Genomic DNA, 24,301 nt, shown 5'->3' with positions numbered 1-24,301 from the left:
TAGTATGGATCAGATTTTTACATGGTAATAGACAAAAAAATCTTTTATAACACTAATGGAGGCAGAAGGGAATTAGAAAACCTTTAAGCTTTGGCTATGGACAAAAAAATAAAAGTTATTCTCTAAGGTAATGTGTTTAAAGGCAAAGGTAATGGCAAAATTGAATCAGAGTCAATAAAAGCTTGTCTTATTGAAGACAAAAAATAACCCACGTAGAGAAAAGGATGTTAGGCCTGAATGATATAGTATAACTATCTATGTGAAGCAATTGTTTAGTTGTATGATTAATTTTTAATTCCCCTTTATCTGTTCAGAACAGGTTGCTTGTTGATGACTAAAGATCAACCTGTATTTTACATATGAAGTGCCTATTGTAAAGTTCTTTACCTCTTTCCATTTGGTTAACTATACTACAGATAGATCCCACTGATAATGCTCAAAGAGATGTTGGTTCACTATAAGAGTTAACCTTAAAATGTAGGTATTATCCTTGTCCCCTGACACTGGTTTTATAACAGAGGCCTATTGAATTTATTGTTTATAACTTTCTACTCTTATCAAAGCAGCTCTCCAAGTTATTTGCCTTGGGTGGTATTCAAGGAAAATGGTTATAGTTCTCATAAGACTTTAGGTAAATAATGAAAGACATAGTTCTGAGCTTATTTTAACACATATCAATCCATACACTATATAATTTTATTCAATTTCAAACAAAGAAGAGGTCACAGGGAGAGACTGACCTTTGGAAATTTTTAACTGATTCTGTTTTTTTTGTTTAAATAAGACTCCAGGAATCCTTTTCCCACAAAGGGTGATTTACCTACAGGTATTAACCTACAGGGGTGGAGGGTGACTACAGAGAGGCAAGCACATGTCACAAGGAAATAAAAATTATCTTTTATTTAATTTTGCTCTTATTTTTTTAAAGATTACTGAGCAATAAAATCACATGCTTTGCATATTACAGAACTTAAAACTTTATTGGGTAAATACAAACAACAATGTGGAATAGAACTGCTTTATAACTAGGACCAACTAAGAATGACAATTAGATTAAGTTTTGGGGGGTGGGGAGGGAATTGTGGGGAGTTGGAACAAGAATGAAAAGAGGGCATGAAACCTTGAGGAAGAGACTCAGAGCAGTGCTGGGGAGTAAAATGACCAGCAAATACCTCTACCTAGGCTGCCTCCTTGCTGTTCATACTACATCCCAGGTCTGGCCTGTAACATGCTGAGTCTGGTAGTGCCTAAATTTTCACAGATTGGAACTTCAAGTCCCCACTTAGCAGTCAGTCCCTCCTCCCTCTATTGCCACTGAGCCTGGTAGCGTGGGATCTGCTTCTCTGTAGCTTCAATGGGCTGGTAAAATACTGAGATGGGGTGTGGTGGGCTTTAAGTCTTCAGATGTTTTCCTCATTTTATAGACAGGAACATGGAGAATTAACGGAGTAATCTAAAGCGTTGTGCTGGCTAAAGGCAGAGTATATAGGAGTAGAGTCAGGTTGTCATAATGCTCCTTCACTTCTGTCTATTTAAGAAGGTGTGGAAAGATGCCAGGGATTATGCCTAGAAATATTTAAATCTTCAAGGTTAATAAGCAGGAGAACAGGTCTAGGCTGAAGGAACAGGGCTTTTTCTTTTCTTTTCCTCCAATTTTGTCAGTATAGAAATGAACAAATGGCTTTAAGTCCATAAATCAGTAAATTGGAAGAGGTAAGACTGAGATTAAGGATGTTAAAGTGATAAACTAAAATATATTATAGCAGAGTTGAAAGGGTGATCTCATCAAGTGAATAGGGTAAACAAGCTTCAGTGATTGTGAGGGACTGAAGCATTAGACAACAAGAAATATGTGGTAAATGTGGGAAGATAACTGATTTCGAGACCCCAGAAATCGTCAATAGAACAGAGCCACTGGAAAGGAGGTGACATTGATCCTGAACAAATGATAAGGAATAGAAATAGACAAGAGTTGGGTCAAAGAGAATGAGGAACTGTGAAGCACTGGTCACTAGTGGAATACCACATGAATAGTGACGTCACTGAAGATTTGATCCAAGATTGCAAGAGGAGGAAAAAATATGAGACAGATTCTCAGTTATCTGGTAGAGGAAAGAGAAGTCTAGGGATTGAAAGTGACACAGGCAAGTATTATTATTATCTTCACATGCCAGGATGGTTGTTGTTATCAGTATATAGAAATTTGTTCTGAAAATTGAGGACAATATCCCTTCCATTTTTACCCTATTCTTTTTATGGATGGTAAAAGAAAGTTAAATCTCAGTGGGAGAGAGATGATTTTTAGGAGATGAATTCACTGAGCAGATTGCTGTTTATGTGTGCAATGCTGACTGCTCCAAAAGTATGTTTGCACCTGCGTGTTAGTACTAGAAAGCCTACCCAAAATTATTTTATTTGCTTTAGGCTTTGCCTTCTGCTATAATGTAATTATTTTGGAAGAGTTGGTCCCTAACTATATCATTTATTTAAAACAATGTGATAAATCAATGGCAGAGTTGCTCATATCAAACTAATCTTCTTGCTGATAACGGTAATAACTCTGGAAAAAATATAAAACACAGCTCTTTGAAGGCACTGGACACCAAGAAAAGCAGTTAGAACCTGGAGGAGTTATGACCCTTGAAAAAAGGAAAGCAATCTAGGTGAGATCCACATTTAACCAGCTTTTCCCCCAGAAGGCATTCCCAGTTTGCTCAGAGCATCTGGAAAGAGCTCAAGCAGAAAGCAGCTGTCTTACTGGGTTGAAAAGTCAGAAGTAAGAGTTCTGGGTTGCTAAAGCAGTGGAATATTGAGGGAGGAAATCCGAGGAAGGAAGTAACTACAAGAGAGAAGTTCCCAAATCTGCATCCTCTCAATCCTTGGATGAGTCCTAAACTGCAACGGAATTTAATGGAAAATAAGAGCTTAGCACCTAAAAGAGCTGAACAGAGAGTTCAGCAACTGCCCAGTCCTGAGGAGAGAAAATTTAAGGTTCTACCTCACCCAAGTTTTTTTTTTTTGGTTTTAAAGTTTTTTATTGAAGTATAATATATATACAGACATGCACAAACTGTAAGTGTACAGATCAATAAATTATCACAAGTGAATATTCTCTGGTAATTACACCAAAATCAAGAAATAGAATATTGCCAGAATCTCAGAAACTTATATCTTAACCTCTTCCTGCAACTACCTCCTCCCCAATGTTTACCAAAGAATGACTTTCTAGCACCATGGCTTAGTTTTTGCCTGTTTTGAACTTCAGATAAATTCAATCATTTGGTATGTATTCTTTTGTGTCTGGCTCCTTTCATTCAACATTACATTAATGACATTCATCCACATTTTGTATACCAGTAGATATTATTTTTTATTGCGTATAATATTCCATTGCTTGGCTATACCAATATATTCATCCTTTCTATTATTGATAGGTTTTTGAGTAATAGCCAATTTGGAATATGATGAATAATTCTCCTGTGAACATTTTGTTACATATCTATTGGTATTGTGATTTCATTTTCTAAATCAAAGATTAAAATTGGTTGCACCAAAATACAACCTCGCCCAAGTTAGAGGGGGTGTTTATGTTTCCATTGAAACTCCAGATTAGGGGTAAGTATCATACCCACAGACTAAGTGTTATGCCCTAGAACCAAGGGCAAAACTGAAATAGATCTGTTCTGAAAAAGTCTAAAACCAAGTCTCTAGAGAATCAAGATTATATTCACCAATAATTAAGCTATTGCTAGAACATAACTCAGAGAAAGATAACATAATACAAAGCCTCTACAACATATCATCCACTATATAATAGAACATTAATAGACACGCTGACAAGCAGGAAATGTGTCCCATAATTAATAAGAATAAAAATCTGTCAATAAAAGATGATCCAAAAATGATCCATATTTGGAATTAGCAGATAATTAGTTTACAATAACATTATAAACAAGATAAAGAAATTACAGGAAAAGATAAATATAAGTGATGAATAGAGGAAGAAGTTCAGGAAAGATATGAAAGTCTTTAAAATGAAGCAAGTGAGAATCCTAAAAATTGAAAAATACAATGTATGTAAAAAAATTTGTAATGGATTAACAACAACAGACTGGTACTACAGAAGAAAGGATCATATGACTTGAAGATGTGAAAATAGAAAGCATCTAAACTGAAGCATTTCATTAAAAGAAAAGAAAAAGCCCAAATGACCTGTGTGATATTACATGTAAATGATTCCCAGAAGTAGAGGGAGGGACAATAAGGCATAAAAATATTCAAAGAAATATTGGATGAAATTTTTCCAAATTTGATTTAAACTACCAACCCACAGGTCTAAAATGCTCAGTGAACCTAAAATAGGATCTATACAAAGAAAATAACACCTAGGTATACCATAGGAAAGATGACTAACTACTCATCAGAAACAATTGAGGCCAGAAAACAGTAAAATGACATCTTAGAGTGCTAAAAGAAACCAACACAGAACTCTATATTGAGCAAAGATATCTTTAAAAATGTAGGCAGATAAATAAAAGCTGAAATAATTTTCACCAGCAAGAAGTACCAAAGAAATGTCTTTAAGCTGAAGGAAAATGATGTCTGGTATAAATACAGATCTACAGCATGAAAGGAAGATCACTGGAAATGATAAATATGCAGATAATATAATACATTATTGGTTTTCTTTACTTAATGCCTTTAAAAGATGATAAATTATTTAAAGCAAAAATAAAAACAATGTATTATGGTATAAATAACATAAAGAAGTAAGATATATGACAAGAGCAGAATGGAAAGAAAGGTGACAAATGGAATTATCCTGTTTAAAGGTACTTACATCATACATACGATATTAATTCGAGGTAGACATAAATTAAGGATGCATATTATAACCCCTTTTGGCACCTATTAGTAACAGGGAAGGGTATATGTAAAAGGCTAATAAATGTGATAAAATGGAACATTAAGACTACCCAATTAATACAAAAGAAGATAAGGAAAGAGCAAGGAACAAAGAACAGAGGGGAATACAAAAAGCATATAGCAAGATGGTAGACTTAAAGCAGCTAAATTAATAATTATATTAAATATAAATGGACTAAACTCTTCAACTAAAAAGAGATTTTCAGACTTGATAATAAAGCAAGACCCAACTATATGGAATTTACAACAGATGAACTTTAAATATAAATACATAGAAATTGAAAGTGGGAAAAAGGAAAGTGGTATATCATGCAAACACCAAGCATAAAAAAAGCTGGTGCTAGTATATTATTATAGGACAGAATAGACCTCAAAAAAGGAGAGAAAAAGAGGAATCATTTCAACATAATAAAAAATTTCATCAAGAAGATATAGCAATCCTAAATGTGCATGTAGCTATTAATAGAGCTTCAAAATACCAGAAACAAAAACTGCCAGAATTAAGGGAGAAATAGACAAATCAACAAGCAAACTTGGAGATTTAAATCTCCCACTGTCAATCGTAGAGTAACTAGACAGAAAAATTCAGTAAGAATGGAGAATATGTGAACAACATTATCAACCAATTTGACCTTGACGTTTAAAAATACTACAAGCAACTAGTGCAGAATACATATCATTTTTAAGTGCTCATGTTTATGCTAGGCATAAAACACATCCCAGTATGCAGAGTCCAGAAATAGACTGACACACATATGGTCAATAGATTTTCCATAAAGGCATGTGCAAATCAATGGGTAGAGGCAAGTCAATGGGTAAAGAAGAGTTTTTTTTAATAAATGATGTTGGAACAACTAGACATATGTTTGGGAAAGCAATTTTACTCCTACCTTGTAAAAATATAAATTCATGATGGATCATAGATATAAATATGAGTTAAGATATTAACTTCTAGAAAAAATATGAGAAAATATATTTACAAGTATAGTGTAGAAAGATTTCTTAGAACAGAGAAAACACTAAGCATAAGACAAAATAATAAGTTGGACTGCATCAAAACTAAATATCTGTGCTAATCAAAGGGCACCATTAATAATAAAAAGTTTAGCTACAGTGGAAGAAAATATTCACAACAAATATATCTAACAAAGAAGTTATATTCAGAACATATAAAAATGTTATAAATCAGTAATAAAAAGACAAAGAACCCAATAAAAATGGGCAAAGGACTTAGACACTTGACAAGAGAGAATATATAAATAGCCAATAAGCACATACAAAGGCAATCAACACCTGAAACTAATATTGTAAATCAACTATACTTCAATTTATAAAAAAGCAATCAACACCATCAGTTATCAACAAATTGAAAATGATACCTATAAATGAAATACATCTTCATTCCCACTAGAACAACTAAATTATAAATATTGGCACTAAGAAATGTTGACAAGGATGTGAAGCAACTGTAATTTTTTTATACTGGTGAGTGTGCAACAACTTTGGAATACTGCCCGGCAGTTTCTTAAAAGTTATGCATATATCTAAACCATGACCCAGGTATTCCACTTCAAGAGAGATGAAAAGATATGTCCATCAAAAGGCTTGCTCAAGAATTTTTATAGCCACTTTATTCAAAATAGCCCCAAGCTGTAAAAAACAAAAGTTTCTATTAAAAGAATGGATAAAACAAAATTTTGCTATTTGTATGAATCCACAATGGCACACCACTCAGCAACAAAAAGAAATGAACAACTGATACATGCAACAGCATACCTGAAATCCCAAAAGCATTATGTTGAGCTAAAGAAGTCAGACTCAAAAGAGCACAGGCTGTATGATTCCATTTATTAAAAGTTCAAGAACAATACTAATCTCTGGATATAGAAATCATAATAGTGGTTGTCTCAGAGCAAACGTGTGAGCATTCACTGGAAAGCTTTCTGGAGCAATGAAAATGCTATAGGGATTGATTGCAATAGTGGTTGACTGGGTATGTATACCTTTGTCAAAATTCATTTACCTATTTGCAATTGATCTGTTCATTTTATTGCATTTACATGTTCCATCAAAAGAAACACTATGAATGAATTTATTGTATCTTTCCCTTTTAGCAAGCAATGGTTCTAGACCAGGAGTAATTTTACTCTCTCAGGTGACATTTGGCAATGTCAGCTGACTACTTTGATTATCATAGTTTGGGGTATGATCTAGTGGGTAGAGGCCAGGGATGCTGCTAAACATCCTACCTGGCACCAGACAGCCCCCACAACAAAGAATTAGCCAAAAATGTCAATAGTGCCAAGATTGAGAAACCTTGCCTTATAGGGAGGAAGAGAAAGGCATCATTCATAAGGACATTTGACACCTGAATACAAGAAAAAGTGGCCTTAGTGAAGGGGAAAGGGGGAACAAAACTGAACCAGATTTAAATGAAGTAGAGAAGACAAAAAGAATAGAAAAAAATAGTTTAAATAAAGTGAAGATGGTCTATGTTAGAGGATTGAATTCATAAGGCTGGTAGAAAATCTAACTGATGAAAAATAAAGAAGGGGAATGGATATAAAGTTGGGAGGATGCTGCATTATGTGTTAAGATCTGTGTTATGATCTGTGAATGTAAAATACAGGGAAACAGGGAATAGAAGCAGAGGGGAAGTGAGATGAATAGTGGGCTCTGAAGAAATGAGAATCTAATTTAGTTTGCATTTACCATAGGAAGTAGAAAATGCATAGCTCAGGCACAAAGAGAGAGACAAAATAAGATATGAAAGTTAGGGATACAATTACAGAGTACATGATGATAGAGAGACAAGTACTCAAAGGCACAGAAACAGAAGCTCATATGCATGGAGGTAATTAGAGCTTGTCCCTAAAGGTCAAAAGAAATGCATCCTTCCATAAATCCCTCCTGCACTTAGAATACACAGCTCTTATCAGCAAGACGATAGCCTGGATGGGGGGAGAGTGACCCAGATGGTGGCCAATTTTATCTCCCACTTCCTCTAGGCTACCTGCTGCTAAGTCTTATCGAAAAGCTGCTTTCTGGGAACACTTGTCTCGAGGGCACAAGAAGGAGGAAGCTATTCAGTACAGTGGGCAATTGCTTTCGATAGAAAGATATCCTTGGCTTATGAAACGGAAGCAATATAAATTAGTAAACATCCAAAAGGAACATTTAAAAAACTGGTATAACCTTACATCACACCAGTATAGGAAAGAAGAAGCAAGAGCATGAAGAAGATAAAAGAAAAAGAAGAGTGTGAAATGCAAGAGTAAAGAAAATTAGAAATTAAGAGTAGAAATTAAGAGTAGAAAAGACAGAACTACCACTCCAATGCTGACATGTTAGGATTTCTAAATGATAGTCTTTAGTCCAATATTTTAGTTTTATGTATGAATTTATTTCAATTACAAAAGTAATTCATGCTATTATTAAAACTACAGATGTTTAAGTAAGAAGTGATAAACAAAATAGATGTTAAACAAATAAGTTTAATTATTCCTTTATTAATGGACATTTAGGTAGTTCTACTTCTTGCTATTATAAAGTATGCTTTGAGGGACAAATTATATTACCCTTGTACATATACTCTTATGCACCTGTGTGAGTTGTTCTTTGTATATATAATCTAGTGCACCTGTGTGAATCTATCTGCAGGGTAAATTCCTAGCATGGAGTTGCTATGTTGAAAGATACACACACTTAAATTTTGATGCATAGTTCCTTCCAAAGCATTTATACCAATTTTTATGTCATCAAAAATGTATGACTACCTGTTTCCTTATGGCCTTATTACCATTACTAAAGTAGGTAATGAACTAGGGGGTGGAAACAGGAGTCATATTGAACTATTACATGGCAGAGAGCTTAAAACTACCTCTTAAACATCAATATCCTACAAATATACCTTGGTCATTCTTACTTGATGCCATCTAATGCAAAGCCCTGGCTTTCTCCATCTTGTTGGCTCCTCTCCAATTTTTCCCTTCAAGGCTAAGGTTTGGGCAAGTGGGAGTGAAGAAGAAGTGTAAAGATAAGATACTTTATTGAATAAATTCCATGTGCCAGGCATTGTGCTAACTGTGTTATATTAGTTTTTTTTTTAATTTTTCAATATTCAAAATACCAGTATACCATAGCTAATATCAATGAAAGTAGATTTGATGCAAGAGGTATTATTAGAGATAGAAAAAACTTTTTGTGATGATAATTATATAACAATCCTAAATTTGCCTGCACCAAGAACATAGCTTTAAAATATATAAAGCAGAAGTTGATAGAACTGAATAAAGGAAAAAGAAACAGACAAATTCACAATTATAATTGGAGATTTTAACACACCTCTCTCAGCAACTAAAAGAACAAGCAGCCAAGAAATTGGTAAGAAAAGAGACAATTTGAATAACATGATTAACTAACTTGGCCTAACATATATAAAACACTGTAACCCAACAACTACAGAATAAATATTTTTCTTGAAAGCACATGGAACGTTTTACCAAAATAGACCATAAGCTGAGGCAAAAAATAAGACTCAACCAATTTCAAATGATTTAAATCTTAGAGTATTCTTTCTGACTCTAGTGGAATTAAACTAGAAATCTATAATAGATTAACTAGAGACTCCCCAAGTGTCTGGAAATTAAGCAACACACTTCTTTTTATATAGCCCATAAATAAATAAATTCAAGAATTTATTCTAGGAATGTAAGAGGGATTTAACATTGAAAACTCAACCAGTGTAATTCTCCATATTAACAGAATAAAGAAAAAAATCACATGGTAATCTCAATAGATGCATAAAAAGCACTTGATAAAATTTAAAACCTATTTATGATTTTTAAAAAGAAAACTCTTAGCAAACTAGAAATACAAGGAGACTTTCTTAGTCTGATAAAGATATCTACAAAATATCTCTAGATAATATCATACTTAATGGCCAAATATAGGATGCTTTTTCACTTGGGATTGGGAACAAGAAAAAAGATACCCATTCTTTCCACCTGTATTCAGCATTGTACTGGGGGGTCCTAGCTAGTGTAATAAGAGAAGGAAACAATAAAAGATATAAGATTGGAAAGGAAGAAGTAAACATGTTATTATTCACAGATGACATAATTATAAACACAAAATCCAAAAGAATCTACAAACTACCTGAAATAATGAATTTAGCAAGCTCCATGGATGAAAGGTCAGTACAAAAAAATCTAATATATTTCTATATACCAGCAATAAACAATCAGAAAATGAAATTTTATAAAAATACCATTTATAATAGCACCCCCAAAACTTTTAAAAACCACGGAAATAAATTTAATGAAAGGTGCAAAAGACTTTTACCCTTAAAACTATAAAACATGGTTGAGATCAAGTAAATAAACTTAAAATGAAGAGATATGCCAGGTCCATGGATTGAAAGACTCAATATTATAAACAAGTCAATTCTTTCCAAACTGATGTATAATTTTTTTTTTTTTTTTTTTTTTTTTTTTAGGTAAGAAGTGGACTTACTTAGAGAGATACACATTCCATAGAATGCAGTCCATCTCAAAAAGGCAAGAATGACCTTGGGAGAAATAAATACACTCTACCGACAGAGTGTGGGCCATCTCAGAAGGCGAGAGGCCCCGAAATATGAGGTGGTTAGTTTTTACGGGCTGGGTAATTGCATAGGCTAATGAGTGGAGGATTATTCCAACTATTTTGGAGAAGGGGTAGAGATTTCCAGGAACTGCGCCACCGCCCACTTTTTGGCCTTTTATGGTTGACCTCAGAGCTGTCATGGCACTGATGGGTGTGTCATTTAGCTAATGTATTATAATGAGCATATAAATTTAATGTGATCCAGTCAAATTCAGGAGTTTTTTTCTGGTAAAATTTCCAAGCTGATCCTAAATTTTATATTTAAATGCAAAGGACCAAAAATAGCCAAAATAATCTTGAAATAAGAAAAACAAATCTGGAATGTTTATATTACCAGATATCAAGACTTACAAACCAGCAGTAACTAAGACAATATGGTATTGAGGTAAGCCTGGTCATATAGACCAATAGAACAGAATAGAGTCCAGAAACAGACCTGCACACTTGCAGTCAACTCATTCACAACAAAAGCACAACTGCAATTCAGTGGGGGGGAATGATGGTCCTTTCAATAAATGATCTGCATGTATTGCTATCCAGAGAGGAAAACAAAACAAAAATCTTGAATTTTACCTCACACTATACACACAAAAATAATTTGAGATAGATCACAAACCTAATTGTGAAAGATAAGACAATAAAGCTCTAGAATAGAATATTGTATAACATCTTCATGAACTTGGGAAAGTTGTCTTAAATATGACCCCAAAAACAATACTCATAAAATAAAAAATTAAATTGAATTCCATTAAAGTTAAGAACCTCTGTTCATCCAAGAGACCCATTAAGGCAAGCCACCTACTGGGAAAAGATATTTGCAATACATACATCCAATAAAGAACTCAATACCCAGAACATATAAAGAATTCCTCTAGATCAACAAGGAAAATACTAACCTGATTAAAAATTGGGCAAAAAGACTTGGAAAGGCACTTCATAACAGAGGATATCCAAATGACCAGTAATTATATGAAAAGGTGTATAACAAAATTGGTTATCAGGGAAAATGCAAATTAAAATCACAGTACTATATGATTATACCCCACGCAGAGTGGACAAAATTGTAAAGAGCAGCAGTACCCTGTACTGGTAGAAATGTGGATCAATACAACAATTTTGAAAAGTATTTGGCCGATCGACAATGGCTAGACATACATATACCCTGTGACCCAGCAATTCCACTCTTGGTATGTACCCAACTGAAGTCAATGCTTATGTCTATGGCAGTGTTATTTAAAATAGCCCCAAACAGGAAATAATCCAAATGTTCATCAAAAGCAGTAAGTAAATTGTGGTATATTTTTACAAAGAAATACAATGGAAAAAGAACATATTACTGCTACACACAACATGGCTGAATTTCACGCAGAAAATGTTACGTGAAAGTAGCCAAATACAAGAGGGCATACTTATATTTCTGTTTATATAAAGTACACAAACAGGTAAAATTAATCAGCGTGGCGTTGGAGGTCAGTATCGCAATTACCATTCGGAGGTTTTTGACTAGAAGGGTATACAACAAAGACTTCTGGGATTTGGAAATATAAACTTTGGTGAAAGTTTGTCTCTCAGGGTGCTAACTCCCTGCACCTCTGGTTTGTGTCATTTGGCCCATCTGCACTGCCTCTGACAAAGTCGGATCCCAGGTGCCATGGGGTGATGCTTTATGTGAGCCAAAGCCTCTGTGAATCTGTTTAGGCTGAACTTGGGCACCAGAGAGAGTTGGGCTGCCACCACACCCTGTCCAGTGGAGGCCATGCTAAACTCCACCCTCTCCCTGGGGAAGCAAAGAGCCAGTGGTGTTAGGAGATGAGGCAACCGAGGCAGCAGCAAGGACTCTCCATTGAGGGAGCAGCCAAGGCCCAGCCAGCAGGGAAGGCCACACAAAATATGAGGAGGCACCTAATCTGGATCTGTCATACCGGTGACCCCTGTCATAGGCACCTGCACCAGCCACAGCCCGGCAAGGGCAAGGCAACTAAAGGCTCAGACCCCTCAGTAAGGAAAGGCTGGGTTATACCAATAGGAAAAAAACCAAACAAACACAGATCAGTCAAAATGCTGGCTAAAAATGAGGGAAATTGGTGATGAAGGAAGGAGATAATACATATCTATAATGGCCTTGAGACCAGCTATAGCAGCAGGCACTGTGATTTATTTCAATAACTCTGTCGCTTTGGGTATTTTAGGAGATTGCAATTGGCCAGCACTTCGAAGGAGATTCTATGAATGATTCTATGAGAGGGCTTGTACCCTCTCTCAGGGAAAAAGTGAGACAGCTTGTGCCCCTGCCCCCAATTCCAGCCTTAACTTATAATATTGGAGCTAGATAGAATGAAAGGACGTGAGTGGATCTGAGCAGTTCAAGAAGTAAATTGTATTGGACTCATCTTATTGAAGCTCCTTAGGGTTGTTTGGCCCCACCTGTCCGCCTGACCCAATGGGCACTTACTCCTCCTCAGTCACTACCTACTCCTTGTAGGTCCAAGTGGTTCTACTACCAGAGGTCAACAGGCACCACCTGGAATCTTCGGCTCTTTATACACCACAGGGCATAGGATTTTCTTTCCAAGCAGCTGCTGAATGGGCTGGGTGACACAGCCAGAAGGGTGATCACCTGTAGGAGATGAGAAGGGGCCAAACACTTTTCCTTCCTCCTATAGCCCATTAGGAGACATCCCAGAAAGCAGGGCAGGTGCACCTGCAGGGTGGCCTGCTGGGTCTGTTTACTATTCCAGAGCCAGCTTAGTAAGCACCTTTCACTGCTTCCCAGGCTTCCCTGAATCATTTCCCCTTTTTCTCACTCTCACTGTTCTGGGATTAAGCTTGCAAATCATTTTCACATAAGCTTGTCTTAGACTCTCTTTTCTAGGGAACCCAGGAGATACACGTATAGTGGGGGGCGGGGTATGAGATATTTTAAAATGTAAAATATTTTATGACATATGTATAATAAATGCATACATTTATTCAATAAGAATTGAATAAATTATTTTTATATAAAAGTATATTTAGATTATCTGGACAACTATTTTATCATTGAGTACTTCCACTCTATTCCAATGCTTCACTTTTGATTGATTAAAGATTACATACTTGGGCTTCCCTGGTGGCGCAGTGGTTGAGGGTCCGCCTGCCGATGCAGGGGACACGGGTTCGTGCCCCGGTCCGGGAGGATCCCACGTGCCGCGGAGCGGCTGGGCCCGTGAGCCATGGCCGCTGAGCCTGCGCGTCCGGAGCCTGTGCTCCGCGGCGGAAGAGACCACAACAGTGAGAGGCCCACGTACCGCAAAAAAAAAAAAAAAAAAAAAAGATTACATACTTAAGCAATAAGTACTAATTGTTAGCAACAAGTACCAATTTAATTTTTATGAGTGAGTGTCAAAGACAGACAAGATGAAATTGATGCTTATCACTGTGTGAAGATCAAATGACGTTATGAGATGAAGGGATATTTCAAGTAATTTGAATATAGGACCAATTTGAATTGGTAGACCAATTTGAGTTTTCAACTGAGATTTGGCAAACTTAAAATAATCTATGCAGTAGCTGGCAGTCCACTATTCATGTTCTGAGAGACATTTAATTTCAGTAAAATAATTGAATGCTAATTTGAATTTTACTGGGCAGTAGAAGCTACGGAATAGTGAAATAGAGGTTTGATGAGGAAACTTGAGGGAGTTTCCCTTGCACAGTGAGATATAAATTTTATCTTTTCATTATAGAATATTCAATAATATCTAATGTGGCTTGCTAATGTTTTGGTGCAAGTAGATTGTCTAAGGGAGTAACGAGAGGTGCTGAGGTTACAGAAAGATCGAAGACGATAAAAATAAAGACCACCATGAGGGATAACTGGATATACAGTTTATACTTAATGAATGCATACTGAATACGCAGAACAGTCAGGCCTCCACTGGGCAGGCAGGGGTTAGAGGGTGGATTTGGGTGGGTCAGTGTCCCTGGCTGGACAAACATTTGTAAGAAGTAAACATCTTTCAATGGCAAAGCTGCTTGTCAGCTGTGAGTCCTTCCAGGCAACCAGACGTGGCTCCCCACCCTTGTTCCCAGGAAATGGCAAAGGTGAAGGCAAGGCTAATATTCCTTTCAAAATAAAATATTTAAAAGTACACAAAATTTGAGATGAAATTATAGTTATCATAATGATAGCTATAGTTAGCATTCCTCCTAGTGGTGACAAATCCAATTGTGAAACAATTTGGGGTCAAGGGGTTAAAGTCCTGTGATAAACCACCTCTGATAACTTGGAAAACTGTGCGTTTACATATCCATATATATAGGGGTAAAGAAAGATGCCTCCATAACTAACATTTTCCAAAGAGAGAACCCAAAGGCAGATGTACAGCAATGGGGTCATTTAAGAATTCGGTTTTCATCTTGGTCCTTCACCTTCTGGAAGGGGCCCTGAGTGATTCACTCATTCAGCTGAATAATAATGGCTATGAAGGCATTGTCATTGCAGTTGACCCTAATGTGCCAGAAGATGAAACACTCATTCAACAAATAAAGGTAAGTCGTAAATGGTAATTATCCATGCTTTTTTGAAAAATTAAGCATAATATTGTGATAGAGGAAACGTGAGTTCTCTAATTCCAGCTGCGTGACACTGGCAAGTTTTTTTTTATACCTGTGTCTTCATTTCTTCAACTATAAAATGGAAATAATAACACAACCATTATGATTCTTCCGAGAGATGAGATAATAAATGCAATGCACACAATTCAGAGCTTGATATATTGTTGGCACTTAATAAATGATTTCATTGAAAATTATTTAGTTCTGCAACCAAGGCAGAGCCTACATTTGGCAGATATTGTGAGATGCGCAGAGGGCAATTCCTTTGCCTGATTTTACCACTGGCTCATATCAGAGTCTCCTTTTATCCTCCTAATTGTAACCTGCTTCTCTGCAATTCTAATATAGGAGTCCAAGATGCAAATCTCTAACTTAAGAACAAGCCCGACCCTTACAGTGTGAGGAAACCCTGCATTTTCCCAGCCCCAATGCAAAGTGTCCTCTTGGGGCTGCTAAGCAGCCTCACTTCACTTGTTGCTTTTTCTGTAGGGGAAGGAAAAATTAGGGAAGAGGACTCTTCCTGTCCAGGCAGAGGCACCTAACTGTTGTAAGATAGAGGGATTAGAGAGGTTTTGTACAACAGCAAACAGCAAAGAATATGAGGGAAATGTCTTATAAAAGACCATCCTGGAAAGCGGCTGTAGCACACACAGAGGTGGTGCTGCATAATGAAAAGAAGTACTGGTCTATAAAATGGGGATAATAATAAGTATCTTTCTCACAGGGCTTTGTGAGGATTAACAATGCATGCATAAAAGGGAAGCTAGGTGAAATGTATATGGGAACTCTGTACATTTTTTGCATGTTATCTGTTAAGTCTAAAATTATCTCAAAAACTTAGAAAAACTTTAAAAAAAAAAACTTAGAAAAACTTTAAAAATGCATGCAGAGTGCCTGGTACACAGTAAGAGCTCAATAAATGGTAGGCAAATCATCAGTCCCCAGGTCTACTTTTAATCCTAGATAGAAAGAGCTCATCATTCCTCACCAAGCCAAAGGGACTGAGACTTGTTTCTGGGCAAAGTTCCTGAGTGTGAGCTCAGAAGTTAATAGGGCAAGGGCCCCAAGGGTCTCCTCGAAAGGTTCCTTGCTCTGAACAGGAGCAAACCCAGAAAGATGGAGTTTGGGGAGAGAACCATCTCTACCACGAAGAGGAGTTTGGGGCTGGAGAAGTACAGCAGTTGAGGGGGAGAGGAAGTTCACCTGCTGAAACCAGAAGACCATCAGATATTACTGCCATCAGTGAAAGGGAAATTCATGCCTTCTGAAATTTCTTAACAATCAGAAAACTTGGGTGAGTCTTTGATTGCTTCTAAACTTAGGAATGGCATCAGAAAAAAATGAAATAGCCACTTGGAGCAAGAGACCAGGAAAGTGTTGGAGGAAAATGTGACCAGTATGTTTCTGTCTCCGGCTGGACAGTCAGTGGTGCTCAGGGACATGTGGGAAGGAGCACATTAGCATCTCTAAGGACAGTGGTAATTTGTATTTGTATGGTGCTTTAGAGCAAAAGCAAAAGGACTTTCACCTCACTCTCTTTGGGGGGTTCCTCCTGAGAAATATACTTCTCCTTACAATTATTAAATTGGTTTTTTGTTATGAGCCCTAAGTGAGTTGGGTATGACAGAGGTTGGTTTCCACGTTTCTTTGTCACAGGAGCACTTTTAAGGGCAATAGTGTGCTCAGAGTCCCTAACTGAGTAGTTAATAAAAGTGAGTTCCTATTTGATGTTCCAGACCTGCAGTCGAGGGACCTCACTGTGGGTTTTGCCACTTTCCTGGTCATCCCTCAGTCTCTGCTTTCTGGGGAGACTCTCCCCCGGGTGTCCTTGTGTGAGCAGAAGCCTCTAAGTCAGCTCTTAAATATTGTACTTGCTTCAGCAGGGCAGTCCGAGCGTCTCTCCACCTGCAATACCGGCAGGTGGCGCTGCAGCAGTTCCATCCAGGGAGACTACACTCTCATCAGTATTGCATAAGCAGTGGGAGCACAGGTCATAAGATGAGGGAGTGAGAATCAGGGAGAAGCGCTCTTTCTCTCTCTCACACACACACACACCACACAAGAAAGATAAACAACAGGAGTCGTTTGGGGCCTCCTCAATGTATGGGAGCCCAGGTATCTCTGGTCTTGGTGCTCCTGGAGAGTTTGCCCCTCATTATAACCTCTTCACTCATTCATTTGTTCCTTAGTCCAACAAATATTTACAGAGCATTTACATTATGTCAGGTACCAGGAATCCAGTGGTGAACAATATACTATCCCTATCCTTAAGGAATTACCAGCCCATCCTATAAACTTCATCCTCAACATTCTTCAAACCTCAAAAGATTAAGTGTCTTTTTGGATATGAGGTCACTTTCTCAAAATATGGAACAGATGCCAAAGCAAAGATTCATTATTAATGTTTCTGTTAAAACATAGAAGACATTTCATGCTGCTTAGTCGTCTTCCTAGGAGACACTGAAAATTTACATTTCACAAGTCAAATTGTAATATAATACTCTAACATAGGAAGTTTTATACCTACTTTTCAGCTTTCTGGTGATATTGGCTCAGTATTTTTATTTTAAAAAATTATAAAATGTTAAATTCTCCTAGCAATTGTTTAAAATCTGGCTTTTTTTGGAAGGAGATGCAAATCATTTGGAGAGCTTTTATAAAACTAGCAAGGCAACCATTATTATCACCATGTGAAAGGTTGGAAACTGAAGCTCAGGGAGACAAAATAAATTCCTCAAGTTTAACCCATTAGCAAGTAACAGAGCAGGATTCACCCCTGCATCAGTACCCAAGTACTATTTCCCCATACAGTGATGAACTGTTTCTGCTCCTAAGACCAACCTCCTAGACATCGGAGCCTAGTCACTCTGGTCTATTCCAGCAAGGACTTTCCTCCAGCAATGATCCCTTTTTTCTCTTGCATTATCAGGTTTTTTTTTTTTCCATTAGCATATACATATAATAGTTCCCATTAAAAAAGCAAACAAACTCCCTTGCCCTGCAGTCTTCCTTCATCTACTGCTGCATTTCTCAATTCCCTTTTAATTTGTAGGAAAACTTCTTGACCCGCTGTCTGTTTTCACTGCCTCTGCTTCCTCACCTCCCACCCTCTTGAATTCACTCATATGGAGCTGTTGTCGTCATTGCACAAAATGGTTTACTCAGGTTGCCAAATTCATTGCTCAGTTCTGAGTCCTCATCTTCCTTGACTGCTCAGCAGCATTCAACTCGGATGATCACTCTCTCCTTCCTGAAACACTCACACGCTATGCCTTCTGATTTCCTTCCCGTGCACCAGCTGCTCCTTCTCAGTTTCCTTTGCTGGCTCTTCCTCTTCCCACTTCTGAATACTGGGGCTCCTGGAGCTCAGTCTTCAGTCCTCTTCTTCCCTCTGTCTACACTCACTTTTGTGTTTCTCAATGATTTTCAGCCCTAATAGACTCAATTTCCCTTTCTATAATAAATATCTTGTAATACCCTTTCTATCAATACTATCTTGTCATGATGCATCTCAGGGAATCTGCAGAGGCATTTATAATTTAATGCTACAGCTCTTTTGTTTTAGAGAAATAAATTTAGGCATAATTTGAAAAGAGATTATATACTTATGCCACTTCCTTATATCTAACACTTAGTGCTATACTAAAAACAGATACTATCATAACATTTAGTTAGCCCCCAAATTATTACAGGAGTCAGCAGGTGTTGAAGTTGTATTCATTTTAATTTGAGTTTCTCTCCACTACTACTTGGTGTGAGATATTGAGACTATAATACTCTCTAGTTCTCAGTTTCTCCCTTAAAGGTTCACTGATCCTCAAAGGATCATATAAAATGAAACTAAGAGCTAATATTTGATAAGCACTTGTGCTAAGTAGACATGGTTCCAAATGCTTTCTTGACTTCATTTGATCCTCACAACAACCTTATGAGCTGGTCACTGTAATATTTTCCATTTTATAAATGGGGAAACTGAGGCTCAGGAGGGCTGAAGGAAATTTCTTTTCTTTCTTTTTTTTTTGGCCACGCCACGAGGCTTGTGGGATTCTAGTTTCCCAACCAGGGATTGAACCCAGGCCCCAGCTGTGAAAGCGCCAAGTCCTAACCACTGGACTGCCAGGGAACTCCTTCAAGGAAATTTCTGATGTCCCACCATAAGTGGTGCAGCTGGGATTAGTGTCTGCTTCTGGAGTCTTCACTGTCAACCATTACACTGTGACACAGAGCATGTGGTAAAAAATCTCAAAAAAGGCTAGCTATTATTATTAACAAAATAATCTCCTCTTCCAAGCCTGATAAATAGCTAGTTTTTGGAAATGTGAGATACAGATGTAAATTTGAATAATTGGTAATTTCATCTTTTTTTCTGTCATTAAATGCTCTTGTTTCTGTTCCCCCCTCCCCCGACCAGGATATGGTGACCGAGGCATCTCCATATCTGTTTGAAGCTACAGAAAAAAGATTCTATTTCAAAAATGTTGCCATTTTGATTCCTCAAAATTGGAACACAAAACCTGAATATGTGAAACCCAAACTTGAGACCTACAAAAATGTGAGAATATCAAGTTCTTTTTTCAAATTTGGTTTTCTTTTGTGACTCAGATTTTTTTCTTCAAAATATTCTAGAATCGAATAAAATTGTTTCAGAACATGCTGGTGTGAAGTAAGGTCAATTCATTTGCTGAAATTTTGTAATGACGAAACCTTTTTCTTAAATTTCAGGCTGATGTTCTGGTTGCTGAACATAATCCAACAGGTAACGATGGACCCTATACTGAGCATATGGGAGGCTGTGGAGAAAAGGGTAATAAAATTTATCTGACTCCTGGGTTCCTAGCAGGAAAAAAGTTGCTTCAATATGGACCACAAGGTATGGGTAGAGATGAAATATTCTGTTATATTTCTCATAACTTAATAATTTTACGTTGCAAATGGATCAACAATAGCATTATCTTTCTGAGTAAGAACATAAAATAGACTATTATAGTATGTTTCTTTCATGTAAAACAGATTCCAAATAGTTCATTTCTCAGTTAGAAATTTATTTTCTTCATATTCTGCATATATATATGTGTAAATATAATATTTTTAATTTTCATATTAGTATCAGATAATAACTCTAAAATAGTTTAATATGCAATGTTGGGTTTCTATTGCTCTGTGGGGAGACACCTGAACAAATTAAACCTCCTGCCTGCAATTCAGGTAGTGGCTACCAGATGGCAAACATGCATAACGTTTTCAGACTTCAATGTGCGTTCATACTATAAACGGATTGTTAAAATGATTCTGATTCAGTAGGTGTGGGGTAGGACCCAAGAATCTGCATTTTAACAAGCTCCCAGGTGATGCTGATACTGCCTGACCTTGGACCTCACTTTGAGTATCAGACAGAATATCCTTGCTGTTCAGCTCTCAAAAATATGTGACTAAAGAAAAAACCAAATTTTCCTTCACAAACTATCATTTAGCATTCCCATATGAACCAAATAGAGCAATCTTTGGAGAAAAGATTAAAAGAAACCAGCAATGGAGTATATATAATATGTACTTTCCAAGTATAATCAAGTGTGATTAGTATTAACTAATTAGGTTAACTAATAACTTGTACTAGGTTTCTTTACCATTTTGAAAAGATTAGAACAAATTTGATTTTCTTCATTTAAATAGGCAAGGCAGAGAAAACAAACAAGCAAACAAAATAGCACTTGGTGCCTGCATGCCCCACTCCCAAATACCCTAGAGCACTTTTACAGACCTTCTCAGAAAGAAGTGTCCAACAAACACACCTCTTTGTTGTTCTTTTACAACACCCCCATAACATGAACAGAAAATTGCCAATGTATAGCTCAATAAATATGTGTTGAACTGATTTGCTTAGCTGCTCCAACCCGCTCCTGGGCCCACTCCAGCCATCAGGGTCACCATATACAATGTCATTCCTTTATACTCTCGCCTTTCTGTACTGTGACTCCACGCCTGCTACTTCACAATCTTCCCTTCCCTTTAAGAGGCCATCAGTTGTTCCCTAGCACTGAGAACAATCTAAAATCCTTAATGTGAGATACTAGGGTTACTTAACATGCACCTCCTCACTTAACCTTCCAAATTCAGCCTACCTGGGAATTTACATTCCAGAAAAACTGAGCTGTACATAAGTCACTAACATTCATCCAAATTTAACAAATACTAAGTATCTATTAAGTTCTAGACAGTATGTGCCCAGACATGTCAGTGAAGAAGTCATGGTACCTGTTCTCATGGAGACAAGAGTCTGTAGTGAGAGACTGGCAAGTAAGAAGCAATGACAATATAACATGATAAACGCCATAATGGAATATAATGAAAGTGATAAGGAGGGGTACCTGGACCAGTTTGAGGATGTCAGAGAAGGCTTCTAGGTGGATATAAGCCTAATTTTGAAAGAAGAGTAGGAGTTATTCAGTCAGAGATAGGGAGAGAGTATTCCAAACCAAGGAAAAATATGTAAAAACGACCAGAGATGAGCAAGAGCATGACGCGGCTAGAAAGTAAAAGGAGTTCAAGAATCCATTGTCATTATGGAGTTTTGGAAGTGTGTGGAGAAGAGCAAGAAATATGGCTGCAGAGAGGAATAGGGCCTGAATCATCAGGGACCTTGTAGGCATATTGAAAAGTTGGACTTAACCCTGAGCACCATAGCGGAGTCATTGAAGACTGGAGACATGGAGGCCAGTTGAGTGAGTGTTGCAGTAGCTCAGAAGTAACTGGCAATGAGACTGGAAAGATGAGAATAGGTCAAAGAAGAAAAAGGCAGATGTGGAGTAGGCAGGGCTTGAGGTTTGTCCACATATGAGTCATTAGGGAGAAGGACCTATTGGGGGTGCTGCCCTGGCTGCCCTATAGGTCAGCCTGTGCTGACCTCCATCATTACACTTGCACCCCTAAGGATTATAGTTATCTAAAATGATGTGTGTCATCTGCTAGACCATGAGCTATGTGAGGACAGGGCAATTGTTTTATCATTGTATGAATAGCTGCCTTGCACTTACTAGGTGCCTAATTGACACTTGATAATCCAAAATAAACAGTCATATTTTACAGAAATGTGCAATTGTCGTATCAGATTGTTCCTTCTAAGGAAATCGAAACTTTAATCAAAAAAAAAAAAAAACATAGCAAAGCATAATAGCATTCAGAAGAATTACTTTCTCTTAGTTTAAGAGGGTAATTTTACCATTCTTATTGTAATCAGGTGTTTAAAATACTTTTTCACAGGAAGGGTATTTGTCCATGAATGGGCTCATCTACGATGGGGAGTATTTAACGAGTACGATAATGACCAGAAATTCTACTTATCCAATAAAAGAAAAAAACCAGTAATGTATGTATATTTTGATTAACTTTTCACAAACTATTTTAAATTGCAAACAATTTTGTCTTGAATTGATTACTTTAAAAATGTCAGTCTTTTGTCTTATTTTCTATCTCTCACTCTTAGTGCCGTCTTTTTCAGATTCCCATAAAACTACTACTTTTGTTCACTTTACAAGTGTCTTAATTAGTTGAATTCTCTACTCTGCAGCTACAAATCATTTGCCTCTTTGTGTGTGTGTGTACAACTAGAAGAAATCCACAGGTGCTATGTTCAGTATCTCCATCTTCCTGTATCACAATCAGTGACATAAACAAAGCTTCAGTGCCTTGAGGGTAGAATACTATCTGTGTGAACTATGTCAGTTTGAATGGGCCTGTGAGAGACTGTGGAATTTAGCTGGAAGACAGTCCAAGTATTAAAACAAAACAGAAAACTTCTCCCAATTTGAATAAAACCTTGTATGGTGTCAATAGGAAGCAAACTGAACACTTAGAAAGTACCTCTGCTGCTGTGATTTTACAGGTGAGTTCTTGCAATCAAAAGTTTCAGGGAACAAACTGCTTTAGTAAAAATGTAAAAGGGAACTTCCCAATTTATTTTAGAGAGCTAGCATAATTCAGATACTAAAACCTGACAGATGGCATGAAAAAGAATTCTGTAGATACAGCTTTCTAAAAAGGTTTTAAATAAAAGGATAGTAAGTTACACCTGGCATAATTAAGGGAATAACAAACACCCTAAGGTCAAGAAGGATGTCTTCCAGAAGTCTGAAAATGCTATGATATTAGGTAAGTAATTAATATAGTATATCAAGTAAAAGAAGAAAATTAAATGATTATTCCAACAGATTCTGAAAAGGAATTTGATAAGCTTGCACATTTATGCCTCAGTTAAAAACAACCACCTCTTTTTAAAGACTAGAGCTGGCACAACACGCCTCTTCACTCTTGCTTCCAGTTCGACTCCCCTGATGGCTGTTTAAGGAGACACACTCAGCTTTGGTTTGGTTACTGTCTTTATTCAGCACAGTTTCCAAGGGAAGCTGCACTGGGCTCAGAGCTCAGCCTTGGCTTCCCCTTTCTCCCACAGGAGCATTACTGCTCTCCATTTTCCCCTTTCTTTATTACATTCAAACTCTGTCAGCTTGGTCCACTACCATGACATTTTCCCTCACTCTTATGTCACTTTAGGTATAAAAAGACACTAAGTGCCTCCCAGAGCCATACACAGTCTATCTGATTGGCTTGTTCCCTCCGCACCTCAGAGACCACTCCTGACGTGATCATATGTTGGATGGACCTCTCAAATCTCAGCCCACGGATGCCATTCAGCCCTGACATCTGCCTTTCCCACTTCTTGCTAAGCTTCCAGACAGACGTTGTATATCCCCTTGAGAGAAAAGCTGACTAGTACCTATTCCTTCCTAGGGATATTCCAGAAATATCCACATATACAGCATGTTCATCCTTCCACAGATAACATTTGCAAAACTGACATGATTACCATGTCCTCTTAACAATAAATCTTATTATAACATACAAATAGCATTTATTGCTTATCTACCAATTTTTTAAAATTACTCTTAAGGCCTGGAAACAATTACAAAAATGACAGTACTGCCTACAATAGAAGGCTTCCTTAATATGATGCAGAACATCAATTGAAAGCCAACTGCCTACCTCATATTTAATAGGGAATCATTAGACATTCCCAGGAATGAGGTAAGAGTGGGCACTGTTAGCAGTTATCTAATCTTGTTTAGAAAGTTGTAGCCAA

General features: G+C 37.0%; 1 protein-coding gene across 1 annotated transcript in view; it reads left to right on the top strand.

Annotated features, from left to right (window-relative positions):
• The first annotated feature begins 121 nt into the window (after positions 1-121).
• The window catches only part of CLCA1 (chloride channel accessory 1), a 51,650-nt gene continuing 27,470 nt past the window's right edge, over positions 122-24,301 (top strand). The window contains exons 1-5 of the mRNA XM_004322347.4: positions 122-10,568; positions 14,874-15,102; positions 19,580-19,720; positions 19,891-20,038; positions 22,426-22,531. Coding sequence (XP_004322395.1) covers positions 14,941-15,102; positions 19,580-19,720; positions 19,891-20,038; positions 22,426-22,531 — 557 coding nt within the window. The 5' untranslated portion in view covers positions 122-10,568; positions 14,874-14,940. The remainder of the gene's footprint in view (positions 10,569-14,873; positions 15,103-19,579; positions 19,721-19,890; positions 20,039-22,425; positions 22,532-24,301) is intronic.

This window comes from Tursiops truncatus, chromosome 1 (genome assembly GCF_011762595.2).
Source record: "Tursiops truncatus isolate mTurTru1 chromosome 1, mTurTru1.mat.Y, whole genome shotgun sequence".
Lineage (NCBI taxonomy): Eukaryota > Metazoa > Chordata > Mammalia > Artiodactyla > Delphinidae > Tursiops > Tursiops truncatus.
Note: the sequence above shows the minus strand (reverse complement) of the source record. Positions and strands in the feature narration are given on the sequence as shown.